This window comes from Rhinolophus hipposideros, assembly GCF_964194185.1.
Source record: "Rhinolophus hipposideros genome assembly, chromosome: 11".
In the NCBI taxonomy this organism is placed as follows: domain Eukaryota; kingdom Metazoa; phylum Chordata; class Mammalia; order Chiroptera; family Rhinolophidae; genus Rhinolophus; species Rhinolophus hipposideros.
The window spans coordinates 29,394,876-29,409,996 of NC_138057.1; the positions used below are offsets into that span (position 1 = coordinate 29,394,876).

The 15,121-nt window shown below is 38.4% G+C and overlaps 1 protein-coding gene across 2 annotated transcripts; it reads left to right on the plus strand.

The window, feature by feature from the left end:
- Positions 1–8,374: 8,374 nt before the first annotated feature.
- On the plus strand, positions 8,375–11,112 carry DMAC1 (distal membrane arm assembly component 1). Of its 2 annotated transcripts, none has more exons than XM_081066213.1 (2): positions 8,375–8,692; positions 9,574–11,112. In XM_081066213.1, exons 1-2 carry the CDS (start codon positions 8,419–8,421, stop codon positions 9,636–9,638), a joined length of 339 nt encoding a protein of 112 aa, XP_080922339.1. In that variant the 5' UTR covers positions 8,375–8,418; the 3' UTR covers positions 9,639–11,112. The 2 variants fall into 2 exon arrangements, with proteins under 2 accessions (XP_080922339.1, XP_080922338.1); XM_081066212.1 differs by having other exon boundaries at positions 8,385–8,698.
- The last annotated feature ends 4,009 nt before the right edge of the window (positions 11,113–15,121 follow it).

Genomic DNA, 15,121 nt, shown 5'->3' on the forward strand with positions numbered 1-15,121 from the left:
TTGCTTCTCATCTATGTATATACATTAGACATATCTAAGTTAAGAAGATTCAAGTCATTACGAAGTAACATTTCTTGAAGAGAAGCCAAGCTATTTGTCCCTCATTTAAACCATAACAGTATCCAAACCAAATGAAATACACTGCTTAATAGCCCATATACAACTCCTTGAATTCAAAGAACATAAACTACCATAGTACCGGGCTGTAAGAGTGGTTGATCTTATAAGAACAGAATTTATTTAAACATCATTTTGAATGACGTTTTTATTTTTGGTTCTGGTTGAATGGGATACTTCGAGGAGTCAATGTCAGTAGACTGAAGAAGCTATGTGGACATATAAAGGGTATATTAGCTGCCACTTTTCATGACATGGACAACCTAGAAATATGTATACACACAATCATAAGTTAAGAAATCTGTGGGAAATCGCTGTAATAATTTTTATTATACCTCAATTTTTAAATCCATTAACACTGTTTTTTCAGACTGCAATTACATAAACCATCTGTTAATATTAAGATAGCCATATGAATAATGTATGTAATAGCACTCTTTAGCTACTAAACATTATATGCCTTAATCCTGTCCTAAGATGATGGAGTCAATGATATTTACATATTACTCAGCAGTCCACACATTAGGCTTCTTTTAAGGCTCAACTTAAAGCATTATTCCTCCTGGATTTAACTCATTTGCCTCCATCCTATTAAAAATAACCTTTTTTCCCTACATTCTCACTATCTTTTCTTATTACCTCTGTCATAACATTTGTACAATCTATAGCTATTAGATTTGTTTCTGTATGTGCTTAGCTTCCAGATGAGATTCCAAAACCCTAGAAGGCAGGTCCAAAGATCCTTCTCATCTTTGCGTCAGCCACTGTCCCTCCCCACTGCTCTCCACTAAGAGTTTGTACCTAATTGGTATTTAATGATATTTTTAAAATGCTGCTGGTCACTTCTGTTATATTTTAACTGTGGTACTATCTATTTCCTAATCCTTAAGGTAAGATAATTACATAGCCCACCCTCACCTCTTATAAAAACGTGTGGTTATCTACTAGGGACACATGCAACCAGATTTATTTTGTGCCTTTCAGCTACATGGGACATTCCTTCCTGCAGTTCTTAGGGTGGTACTTTCTCTCCAAGCTGTCTGTGGTAAGTGGCAAGCCATGCTTTTCCTTAGTGGGAAGGAAGTCAATAGGCTGTATTTTACTGTGACAGCTGGGACATTTGACTTGAGTCTTATTACACTTGATGGCTACCGTCAGGGAATGTCTTTTTCTCAATTGTTTATTCGCAAGTCTCTTGTCAGTTCAAACTACAGAAAACAAAGGGGGAACCCACATTTTACTCATGTGCACCCACGATATGGAAAGCACTTCATCAAACATGGGTCCAAGAAGATATTTCAGTCTAATGAAATTCACAGATACTAACTGAGCACCAATAACAGTATGAGAATTACATAAAAATGAAGAAACTCTAACAGTCCACTCGTGGATATTATATTTAGAAAATAATAAATAGATACATAAAAAATTGAAATTATCTGGATTGCTTAAAATAGAAGACCAAAACATACCCCAAATATTCAATCTGGGAAAGGTTTTAGTAACGGGCATTTACTCCAGGAAGGCAACGTGGCTGTACTTGTCAAGCCATTTACTAAGTTTTGCAATGGGAGAACTACTGGCATTTCAGCCAACAATCTTTAGTGCTAGGACTGTTGTAAGCATTACAGAGATTTAGGATCCCAGATACCTAGCCCCTGAATACTTGTCACTGTGATAATCAAAAATGCCTCCTTATGTTTCTAAATGCCTCTAGAGTAGAACCCTCAGTAGTGAACCAACTGTATCAGTCAAAACAGGCAAGGTTATGCTACAATAACTAACAACTTCAAATCTCAGGGACTTAATACAACAATACACCCTATCTCCCTCACCCTATCTCCCTATCCAAAGCAGGTCAAGAGGAATATTCTGTTTATTATAATGACCAGAGGGGACCAAAGCTGATGAAGTTCTATTGCGACATGTACGTCCAAAATCACTATAGCAGTGGTCATCACAGAAGGGTGTGTTAGAGAGAAGAGACAGCAGAGACAGGGCATTGTAGCTGCAGATATCCGAATGAGTCAGAAAAGTACAATTCTTAAAGGTGAAGAGCATACCTTGAGAAGCAAAACTGATATCCCTAGGTTCCATAGACTTGGTTTAATTCCATGCAGAAAAGAAGGTAGAGTTAAATAAGAAAACCCACCAAGAAGCCACGTATGCAGGAAGCACATTATCATTGTAGTAGTGTAGGAGAAAGAGACTTTGAGCTGTAAATCTCAAAAGCTACCCATTCCATTCACTGGAGAGAAAAGAAGTCTACATGAACTCACATACCTTTCCCTGAACCATCACAAGATAATCCCAACTGGCCTCGAACTCAGTTCTGTCTCTGTCCTGATGTAAACTAGCTCCTAATAGCTGAGAAAACTTACTCTTTCAAAGATGCTTAATAAACAAGAGAACCAAAGTAATATATTAAAAAATGTACTATGGAAAAGGGGAAAGAATGAAAGAAATAAGAAAAATAAATGGTAGATTCATAACATACCGAAAAAACAGTGTCATGAAGCATACGAAAATCACGACTAAATGTTGTCCCTGAATTTTAAAAACTTAAGAAGCACTCAATTCTATGAAGCAAGAGCACAAGTAAAAGAACTTACAGACAAGAAGACTAGACAGCAGGAGAAGATGAATATATGAGTTGTCAGTACTCAAGAAAAGCAGTGGGAAGAAAAATGAAACCATCAAAATTATAAAGGACAAAAGGAGAGTAATATGAGGGACAACAGACAGCAAACACCTTAGAAAGCAAAGAGAAAATAAATAAGAGAACAAATACAAGGGTTTGTAAGAAAACGAAAGACGATACCAAAGGGTATATAACTGGGATCTTTGAATAAAGGAGGAAAAACTAGAACACATATTTAAAAGGCAGACCCACACTGGCACCAGTCCAGGAGGAAAAAGTGGTGTGACTGTTCCTCTGCTGAGCCCACACCAGGCTCCCAGGGTGCAGGAGAGGAGTTACAGCATGTCACACTGCCCTGCTGTGCTCCCCCACGCGTCCATGCTACAGCCAGCCCATGGCTCTCGGGCCAATGCCCACCCCAAGGTCTATGGCTGTAATGAAGATTTCCTCTAACATACTCATCCATGAGGCAGAAAGGCAGATTGTTAGCTGCAGGGAAATATGTAGAGGCGGTTTCTTGTCACAGAAAGGCAGACATAGATCTTTTTGAATCCATGAGCTGACATGGTCTGAACAGGCCCATTTATCACTGGAATTGCAAATGGGTTGTTGAACAAAGCAGCTACTGCTTATTCTGGAGAGGCAGAAAAGAGAAAACGCATGCGAAAGCATAAAAGTCCAACAGAATATGGACAAGGATGTCATTCCTCATCTTCAGGCATCTCCAACACGCTGCTGTGGAAGTTAAAAGCCCAAGTCCTTCCCTTTTCTAGTTATGCTAGCCCACCAGACAGAAACACCTGCAGAAACTTAAGCAGGTCTTTGACAGGGTCCTATTTTTTACGTCAGCAATAGAATAAGCCAGCAGAGCCATGCATTGGAAACAAAGCTAAAAGATGATCATATAAATGAGCAGATAACCAAAATTACATATGTAACGTGGAGTTCTTTGAGGCTAAGAATAAAAGAGTAAGAAAAGAAAGTAAACAATGAAAAGCTGAAACAGTCAGTCTTCAAAAAGGTCCAATAAAAAGGGAGCCATCAGGTAGATGCTGGATTTGTAGGGGGTGGAAATCAGAGTTCTGGAGCTTGCCATCACATTTTGAAACTTCAACATCACCAATCTGGAAGAAGTTTCAGCAAATACAGGGAAAGCCATGGACGTACCAAAGCCCAGGTTTCCTTTCTTTAATTTTCCATCTCTAAAACTTCTTCTCTTAGAGGAATAGTCTTCTTGAGAATGTTCTCAAAGGACTTATAACTGAGTATAATAGAAAAGTACGTGAGAGTAAAGGAGAAATAATATAGTTTATACACAATAACAACAACACAGAAAACCATCATGACAGAGATACTCTCCAGAAATATGTAATCTGTCTGTACGTCAGGAGAACAGGCAGACCTGTGACTTAGGAAACAATCACTGTGAAATATGAAGCATATCTGATTTATTGACTCAATCTAAAGAGTCCAGAATTGGTAGACATTAAACTCTTAGAGGTTCCATTTATCCTATTATAAACCAATGGTTACTGGGAGATCTTTCTCAAGAAACAATTATTTTTCTTTTCTTAGGCTTATAAATGTACAAAAATTTGTTTTATGTAATAATCTATAATGTCATAAAAGATAATTCAACACCAACTTCTAATATAAAAGCCTAAGTCTCTCTGTATTCATTTTGTTATGTAAATTTTATTTATTCATTGAGGTGTGTAAATTATACACCTTTCTAGATGAAACTGTATGTAGCACACTTTCTGCTACTTTAACATAAAGATAACATTAAGACTAACAGAACTCTTTAGATTTGTATTTTATAAGGAAAGAAACAAGCAGCTTTACTCTTTTCTTAATTACCAGTTTATATAATTAATCAAAATGTTTTTGTAAATTTAGTTTTTTTTGTTTGTTGTATAGTGCATTATTTAAAAATATCCAATGAATTATATTTATGCCTTTAATGATGGATGAGAAGTAATGCTAGTTGGCTGTATTTGGTTATAAAAAAATCATAAAATAATAGTGCTTTAAAAAGATATAGTTCAGATAAGCATTCTTGAAATAAAGATAAAAGAATATATATATATATATATATATATATATATATATATATGGTATTTTATATTGTTTATGCCTTGGAAACTGAACTAGAATAGTCAACAGAGATATAATCCTAGTAAAGATGTTATGGGAATTCAACAATGGATGGGAAAAAGGGAAGGAGGGAGGGAGGTGAGGAAGGAAAAAGGAAAAGAAAATCATTTGGGTATCTAGACAAAAAAATACAGTCACTTACATCAGAGAATAAATTGGCCTGGCCTCAGAACTCTCCACAGCAACATTCAATGTCAGAAAGTAGTAGAGTAACACAATATCTTTAAGAAAAGAAAGTGCTATCCCAAGTGGTTATGCTTTGTTGCCTTAGTCTAGGTTCCTCAGAGTGCAGAGTCTGGGACAAAATTTCATCAAGTACATATATTAGTTTCCTATGGCTGTTGTAACCAATTACCATAAACAGTAATGGCTTAAAGCAACAGAAATTTATTCTCTCACAGTTGTGGAGGCCAGAGTCTGAAACCAGTACCCCTAAACTGAAATCAAGGTATTGGCAGGGTTGTGCTCCCTCTGGAGGCCCTAGGAGAACATTTGTTCCTTGCCTCCCCATTTCTGGTGGCTGCCCGCATTCTTTGACTTGTGGCCCCATCATTCTAATCTCTGCTTCCGTGGTCACACTGTCTTCTCTTCAGTGTGGAATTTCCCTCTGCATGTTACTTATAAGGATACCTGTGACTGTATTTATGGCCTTCCCAGGTAATCCAGCATAATTACCCCATCTCAAGATTCTTAATTAATCACATCTGCAAAGACTCCTTTTTCACATAAAAGGTAGAATTTACAGGTTCCACACATATTATAAAGAAATTAAAGGAATTGTAAGAGACTACTCTTCTCAATTTAATGGAAATAAACTTGAAAACTGGGATGAAGCAGATAATATTCCAGAAATGTATAACTTGCCAAAACTATTTCCAGCAGAAAATTTAAAGATTCGCAAAATACAAATAGTGAAAGGTGTCAAAGAACCTCCTTCCCCGTTTCTCTCCCACCCACCAAAATAATAAAGTGTCTGGACTAGAAATTTCACACAGAAATTCTAACAAAACTTAAAAAAGTCAGATAATCCCAGTGATATTTTAACTGTGGTAGAGTACAGGGGGGGAAAAGTGCTTCCAAATTCTTATTATGAAGTGGGCATAAATCAATTAGGATTGCACAAAAAGAAAACTAGCAACATATCAAAGTCTACCAGAAGACACTAATAATTAAATAGTAGGATATATGGAAATTAATAGACTTCTTGTATTCAAATTCAACCAGTTAGAAGATACAACAAAAGGAAAAATTCCCCATTTTCAATAACAACACAAAAGACAAAATGTCCGAGAGAAAAATGTATGAGATCATTATGAAAAAAACTCTAAAATGATACAGAGGAGCACAAAATAAGATGTGAACAAAAGAAAAAGCATTCTATGTCCTCAGATAGGATGACTCAACATCATAAAGATGTCAATTCTCCCTAAATTAACCTGCAAGTTTCACACAAGTCTAATAAAAATGTCAGCATCATTTTGTCAGAATAATCAAGCTGAGTCAAAAGTTCATGTGGAAAAATAAACAAGCAAAATTAGCCAAGAAAAGTCTGAAACAGAAGAGTAATAGGGGGGAACCAGTGTTCAAGTATTAACACATTACAGAGCTTCTGTAATTAAAATAGTGTCATACTGGCACATGAATAAACAGACAAGTCATGGAACAGAATATGAACTCCAGGAACAGATATACAACTATATACGGCATTTTAGAAAAGGTGGCATTACAAATATATGGGGGAAATGTGCACTATTTAATAAATAGTATTGAGAAAAATGGGCCAGAGAGAAAAAAGGGGAAAATAAAACCTGATTCTATTCCTGACACATAATAAGATAAATTCTGAATGTATTAATTTTGAAGTATGAGAAAAAGATCAGAACACCAAAGGAAACCATAGAAAGTAGAAGAACTTTTTAATTATTACATGAAACTCAGAAGCAGAAAAGATAAGACTGATAAATACAATTACATGTTTAAAAAATATGCATGTTAGAAAGTACAATGAGCAAAGTCAAAAGGCAAATATCAAACTGGGAACAAAAAAATGTGTACTTGTATCATAGACCAACGGTTAATCTCACTAATGTACAGAGTTCCTAGAAGCCAACAAGAAAAAGACAAGTTAGGAAAGAATGTTCGATATCACCTATTCCAAATCTCCTTACTTCAAACATGAGGTAACTATAGGCCAGAGAGAATAAAAACGCTCTGTGTGTCATATGGCTGACTCATAGTGACAGAGCCAGGTAGAGAACCCAAATTTACCTAACCTTTGTCTTTCTACTAAAGGACACACGGTTACATGTGTGAGTAATGAAATGGGGAGGGTCTTTGAAATTAAGTATCACGCCAACCCATTCCCTCCTATTGATCTATATCTTTATTTTGTCTCTTTCTTTTTAGCCCTGTCAAAGTCACATCCCATTTTAGAAAGCGAATTTATTTTTTATTATGTTAATTTTTTAAGCCATTCTAAAAGAGAAAGGTTCAAACCTGGATTTAATCCTATTTTCACCTATCTCCTCTGACAGAAACAACCTCTGAACTCTAAATGCCTTTCTTTCCAGTAATCCTCTGAGAACAACCCAGCACAAGGTATATATAACCAATTCTACTCAAAGAAAGTCAAAGGTGAAATGAGTTGGGAGTGGATATAGAAGTTGAATTGCAAAGAAGCAATCAGAATGAAAAGTCCATGCTTAAGGGATGATAAAAATGTAAACCTGTAAAAACAGGACCTATGTTAACTCCTCAGATCCATTAGCCCTATTTTGACTTTGATTTTCTCCAGGGTTCTCAAAACAGAAACGATATCATGGGTATGAAATAATTGAGATGATAACATTAAGACAAAAGCTTAAGAGAAATTAAAAGTATTTATCCAGGTAATTCAAACCCATTTTTAATACCTTGATTTTATTTGCGTCACAGTACGTATAGGTTCGAGAAATTTGACTGTTTTCACAGACACTGGTTTCATTAATGCCTGTGCCACTTAACCAGTTTTGTCATATATTGGAAAACTGATAACCGCATTGGCTTGGGAAGATTAAGTGACATAATACAGAGAATCGTTTGGCCATGTGTCTAACATATAGCTAAGCACATATAAAATCAACTCGTTTGTATCACTCCTCCACACCCACACAGGTGAAGTGACATGCCCAAGGTCTCACTCAGGTCTCACTCATCTTTTATGCTAGACAGGAAACTTAGGAACCCAAACGTCTCTTGTAAGGAGAGTGAAAGTTGAGACATTTAGGGAGTTCTTAAAAGGATTGGGGGGAAAATACTGGCCCCTGGCACGGCCAAGATTTTGACCACATAAGTCCATCACTGGACGCCTGCCTCCATCTTTTCCCCTTCCGAGGCAAGCAGGAACTACATTTCCCAGCGGCCCCCTGCTTCCGGCTCCGTGGACTGGTGCTCTGCTTTCCGGCCGCATCTTTTACGTCAGTTCGTTTTCGAAGGCTCCTACGGCTGCGGAGGACGCCCTGAACATGGGTTCTATGATTACCCAGCCTTTTGAGCCGTTCCAAGTCGCCGCGCCTCCCGAAGCCGCTTCTTCCGCTAGCCCCGCACCCCTGGCTACAGCCGGATCACAGACCTCTCGAGAGCAAACCCCCGCACCTAATCAGTGCTGGAGCTGTCGCGTGCTTTCCGGGTCCGGGCTGATAGGGGCGGGCGGGTACGTGTACTGGGTAGCGCGGAAGCCGGTGAAGCTGGGACACCCGCCCGGTCCAGGGAGCGTTATGCAGATGGTCATCGGCATCAGTGAGAGTCCGAGCAGGGCCCTTGGGGAACGGGGCTGGGGTGGGGGGAGGAGAAGCGGGGCGCGGCCACGTGCGTGGGGGACCGGGGCGCTTGGGCTGGTGGCCTGTCGGGAGCCACCCCACACAACACGCAGAGGTGGTGGAAGGAAGTTGTTGGGACCCTTTTTTTAAAAAAAAAAAAATCACAATATTTCTTGAGAACGCCTATTAGCCTCAATCGTTTAAATCCTATCACTAGCGGTTAGAGAGAATGGTCCCATTTTAGTGCTGAACCAACTAAGAAGTAAGACGTACGTATCCTGTTCCAGGTGAGACACCGAGGGTGTGACAGAGCCGGCTTTTGATTCTAGATTTGTCTGGCACCCAAGCCCGTGTTTTTTCTCCCATTCCTGGAGAAAGCCTGAGAAAGGGCACTTACCTTTGGTTTAAGAACCTGGGCTCTGAAGTCAGACTGTCGGCTCAAGGCCCACGTGGGGTTCAAAGCCCACGTGCTGGGTATAGCGGGTATTGTGGCCCGCAGTCCTCCTCGGTGGCAATACTCAGTGATTGTCAAGATGTCTTCCAGTAAAACGTAGTGATTCTTTTAGCTCCTCAAACCAACTGAGTAGAATTTTAGGTTTTCAGTTACCTTTACCTTTGTAACTAGATTGTCCACGTCAGTTCCCTTTAAGTTCCTTTCTAGATAGGGGAAGTAACAAGATTCTTTTTTTTCCCTTCGCTTTTTGTTTTTTACTTGTCTTAGGTTTACTCTTCTATAAGAAAGATATGATGGTAACATAACTGCTAGGAGTGTTGTGAGGGTTAAATAAGATGGCATGTAGAAAAGCACTTGGTAAATTAAAATGCAACGTATGCTTAAAGGTACTGTTATTTCTTTCCTAGGCATCGCTTGTTGCGGTGTAGTCATCCTGGCTGATCCCAAAGGGAAGTCCTTCCGCATTGGCTGAAAGTACCACCAGTGAATGTGTCATCGTCTAACCCTGGCTCTATGACACACAGCGCAAGCATGAGGCTTATGGATGTTCTGGACAGACACATGGACATTGATATACTTTAGTTCTGCGAATACTGCGAGACTGAAAAGAAACATTGGTTGTCATTATTTGGCCATGAGTATTTGTGGCCTTCTTCTAGGGTTCCACGGAGACCAATAAATCCCTCAGAGGAGAGAACAAGTTCTTTGTCTTATCTGGGGAAAGAGGATATAATTTAAATAAAAAAGAATAAGTGATAAACCAAATGGGAAAATGAACTAAGTTGTTATCTAAAATAGTTCTTTTTACTTCTCCCATATTTGGGTCAATACCTATTATCAATCTAACCCTGGATGGTCATCATGCAATATGCAAAATTATATAAAATTATATCTGTACTGCTCATACTTCCCAAGGCACTATCACGTCCGTCACCATATGACAGTTTCACAGCTACTCTCAAGTGATTATTTCACTTCTGGTAAGTGAACCTCAAAAAAACAGTCCTCGTGATTTGCCCAGGGTCATTCAGCAAGTCAGTGATAGAGCTAGGACTCTTAGTTGTCCTTGTTCTAGTCTTGCAGACAGGATGGTTTCAAAGAAGCAAGAATTACATCTATGAAACAATTAGATAATCTTAAAAATAATGACACTTAAGTGCCAAAATACTTGAGAGAAATTCAAAACCTTTTGTAATAATAATAATAAAAAGTTCTTTTTCCACAAGCACTGGAAATGTTTCTGTGATGAAATTGAGATACTTCTGCGATAGGGACTTAAAACTAGGCAGTTTATGTCTTAAGAGAAGTCTGATTCCTACCAGTTGTTTTTTTCTGCTTCTCATGGCTTCTCTATAAAGTTATATTCAGCTACCAATCACTGTGTACGTTTGAATGATCCATTGAGCAGTTACATTTAGGGCTGGTACTTTTTCTAGTCTTACTAGAAGTGCCTAAGTCTATTAAGCCCCACAAATGACAGTAAGACTTGCATTGTCTACGTCAGATCATGGTATAGGTGGTGCCATATATATCTGCAATTGAGAAGAAAGACATTTCAACATAGCAAGGTATAATTTATGTGAAATGCACAATTCAGTTTTGTGATGTTAATGAATATAGAAGATTTAAGTTGGAAGGGACCCTCGAGGACCCAAAGTGGGGTACTTCCTTGAGGGCCCATGATGCATGGTCATTCGTCCCATAAAATATCAATGAAGACAAGTTACACCTGCTTTAAAAGGCAAACCATTCTATTGATGGACAGCTGAAGTCTGAACACTTTTAGGTTTAACCAAAAATACAGATCTAACTAATCTTGGCCTGCTGGACAAATAGAATAACTCTTAAACTTACATATTACAATGTTAACATCTTTCTCAGAATTTGTACTGTAAGCAAATGAGAGCTTTTTTCCAAATAAACTTGTCTGCTTGACATGTATTGCCAAAGTATATTTGGTTCTTCCCAACTTGGGGACATTTATGTGTGAGCAAAGTATTATGTCTATAGGCAGTTAAGTGAGAATAACCATCCCTCAAAAATAGGTTAGAGTTTGTACTTAAAAGTTTTCTTTGGAAGTGTATTCCAAAATTTGATTTCTACCAGTGTTAAGTCAGATCCTATTTGTTTTAGGGGTGAGTCTCATCAGAGAAAAAAAGACATCACCTTAGTCCTGCAATGTGGGAAGTCACTTAGTGCCCCTATTATTTTCCCTTTTGTTGGGGGTGAAGTGGGGTGAGCGGGATGAACAGGCTCAAGAATCAATGAATTATTACTTAGCCATGTAAGAACACCAGCTTAGTTATGATTTATGGGCTTTAGAATCTCTTTAAACAGCATGGAAATGAGAGTTTATAAAGACTCATAATTACCTTTAGCAAAAGAGAAAAGTACGAAAATAAGCAATTTAAAATGAACTTAGTTTTTCTTGTAACACCAAAATGTGCACATAATATTTTCTTCGTGATGTCCAAGTTATCTACTAGCTCAACCTTTATATAGTAGAAATGTAGATATCTCAAGATGATCAAGAGAATCATCATACCATCTTGTTTCTTTTGTGTATTTCATTGACTGGTGTGGAATCCTGAGCATCTAAGAGTATGTCTGAACATATTAAAGGACCCAAGTATAAATTGGTCCTCAGGATCTTGCTGTGTGTCCGGAGGGGGGAGAGGTGAAGGTTCTCTTTTTCCCCTAGGCCAATTGCTGAGACAGCTGTTGGCCACACTGGAGTGTTCCAAATGCAGATCAATCTACAAAGTTCTGGAATTTCACCTGGCCGAGACTGATTGCAGAGACAGCTGTTTCTGGTGGCCCTAGAGGTTGAGCATCTGTCACGATTTATACTGCATCTCGACCTCAGTTCAGCATTTGCTCCTCACTCCTTTTTATTGCTGGTTTCTCCGCCTAGCTGTGTCTGCATTAGTGGTCTCTTGAATGAAGACAGTTGATTTGACAACATAAAACGTACTGCTCCTAAATTAAATACATGTTCAGGGCAAGCATATGTTCAAGTACCCCCTCAAACCAGCTTTGGCCTCAACTGATTTATTGCTGGGACTACATTGATCAAACAGACACTTCACAAATCTTAAAGTCAGGAATAGTAAGCAATTTTGAAATGAAAAACTGCATTTTTTTAAAAAATGACAGATAAATCCTTGCTTCAACCCTATAATTATGTAGGTGCTAGGAGCACAGAGTCAGAGGTGAAAGACCTATAATTAGGCATCATTCAGAGGTATTCTAGGAGTATGGGGAGAAAATATGTCACTCTTCTAAATGCAGGCCTCAGCCTTTGAGATATTCAGCAGTTTGTCATTCAAATGTAAATGAAGTGTAGAGAAATAGCCAAAGGGCAAATGTTAAATGCAGTAATGCCATTAAAAAAAATAAATACGAAAATGACTGCTCAGTCCTGTGACTGAACTTGTGTGTGTTTCAGGAATGCAGTAGGCAGAGTTCTTAAAATGGCCCCCAAGGTTCTCAGACCCCTAGTGTGCACACACTTTCTCCCAGTTATTCAAGAACCATTCTAGGTGCTGCTGTGAAGGCATTTTGCAGATGTCATTAATGTCCAGATGGGCTAATGACCTGAGCCCATTAAATCTTGGTCTAGAGGTCAGAGACAGGAGAAGTGAGAGATTAGAAGCCAGAGGAGGATGGAACGCCTGAGAAGTCTATTGTAGGCCTGGAAGAAAGCAAGCATACATTTTGTGAACTGCCTATGGGGGCCATAGTGATTAGAAACTGTGGGCAGCCTCTAGTTACTGAGAATGATTACCAGCTAACTGCTGAAAGGGAAATGAGGACCTCAGTTATCCAACTGCAAGGAAATGAATTCTGCCAACAACCGGTGAGCTCAGAAAAGGGACCCATGAGAACCAAGAACTGCAGCTCCAGCCGACACCTTGGTTTCAGCCCAGTGAGACCTAAGCGAAGTATCTAGTCATGCTATGAAACTGTGAGATAATAAATTTGTGTTAGTTGCCAGGTTTGTAGTAATCCGTTATACTAATAGAAAGCTAATACAAGGAGTGTTTTGCGAATTTATAGTCACAGTAGGTGGCATGCCAGACGAAACACATATCCCCATTCTGGGTATTCAGAAAGTAGCAGGAAGGGGCCATGTGCATAGCATTTGTCTTTACAGTTACTATCTTCACTTGTTCTTTTACTGGTGGTTTTCATGGATAGTTTTTGTTTCTTGCAAAATTGTTCCACTGACAAATATTTACAAAAATTATAGCACGCTTTTATGTGCCAAACATTAAGCTAATGCTTCGCAGAAATTGTTTAATCCTCTCAGCAACCCATTTTACAGATGAGATAACTGAGGCCTGGAGCAAGTAAGAATTTTCCCAAAAGCTCAAGTGATGAACCAGAAATGACTTGCAGAACGGCACTAATTGAGAATTTGTGTTGCTACCGTCATTTTCTTAGTATCCTCTTGCAAAATGTTCAGGTATCAAAATTAGAAGTTTTTTATTCTGATTTTCCATTTTTTCCTTGGTTATCCCTTAATTCAACATGTATTATTAATCTCTTGGTTTCCTCTTTTTTATAATTGAGGTTATATCACTTGTCACTCTGACAGCAACTTACATATTAATTTAGAACAAGAACTTCTCATTTCCCTGAGCAGTCTCATAACCCATCCATGGCTTTACCCCAATCTTTCTTCTGACCTTGGACCTTTCTCCTGAACTCCAGACTCCATCTCCCAGCCACTGCAGGGTATCCTGCCTATCTACACAAGCACAGTCCCAACTTGTCTCAAATGAACTTATCTCCCTCCAACCTACTTCTTCTCTATTTCCTATCTCTGTTTGTAGCGTTTTCATCTCATAACCTGGCCAACCTAGAAACTATGATAATATCTGTGACTCTCTTTCCTCTCATTCTTTACTTATGATTTGTTAATAAGTCCTGGTTATTTTAATCCTTTATATAACTAATAAAGGGTTAATATCCAAAAATATAAAGAACTCATACAACTTAAAACCAAAAAAAGAAAAAAACAAACAATCCATTTAAAAAATGGGCAGAGGACTTGAATAGATGTTTCTCTCAAGAGGACATACAGATGGCCAACAGATATATGAAAAGATTCTCAATGTCACTAATCATCAGAGAAATGCAAATTAAAACTACAATGAGATATTACCTCACACCTGTCAAAATGGCTATCATCAATAAATCAACAAATAACAAGCACAGGCGAGGATGTGGAGAGGGAACCTTCGTGCACTGTTGGTGGGATTCTAAATTGGTGCAGCCACTATGAAAACAGTATGGAGATTCTTGAAAATTAAAACTAGAGCTGCCACACAATCCAGCAATTCCTCTTCTGGGTATTTATCGGAAGAAAACAAAAACACCAATTTGAAAAGATATGTGCACCCCTATGTTCATTGTAGCATTAGTAATAGCCAAGATATGGAAGCAACTAGATGTCCATCAACGGATGAATGGTTGAAGAAGATGGGATACACACACACACACACACACACACATACACACGAGGTGTGAATTAAGTGCACAAATTGTTGCAGTGATGTTGCTAACATTTTTTTATATCAGAGGGATGATTCATTATGAATTTGTACCAACTGGACAAACAGTTAACCAAGTTTACTATTTGGAAGTGCTGAAAAGGCTGCGTGAAAAAGTTAGACGACCTGAACTTTTCACCAACAATTCACGGCTCTTGCATCACGACAATGCACCAGCTCATATGGCACTGTCTGTGAGGGAGTTTTTAGCCAGTAAACAAATAACTGTATTGGAACCCTCCCTACTCACCTGATCTAGCCCGCAAAAACTTTTTTTCTTTACCTGAAGATAAAGGAAATATTGAAAGAAAGACATTTTGGTGACATTCAGGACATCAAGGGTAATACAACTCCACCTCTGATGGCCATTCCAGAAAAAGAGTTCCAAAATTGCTTT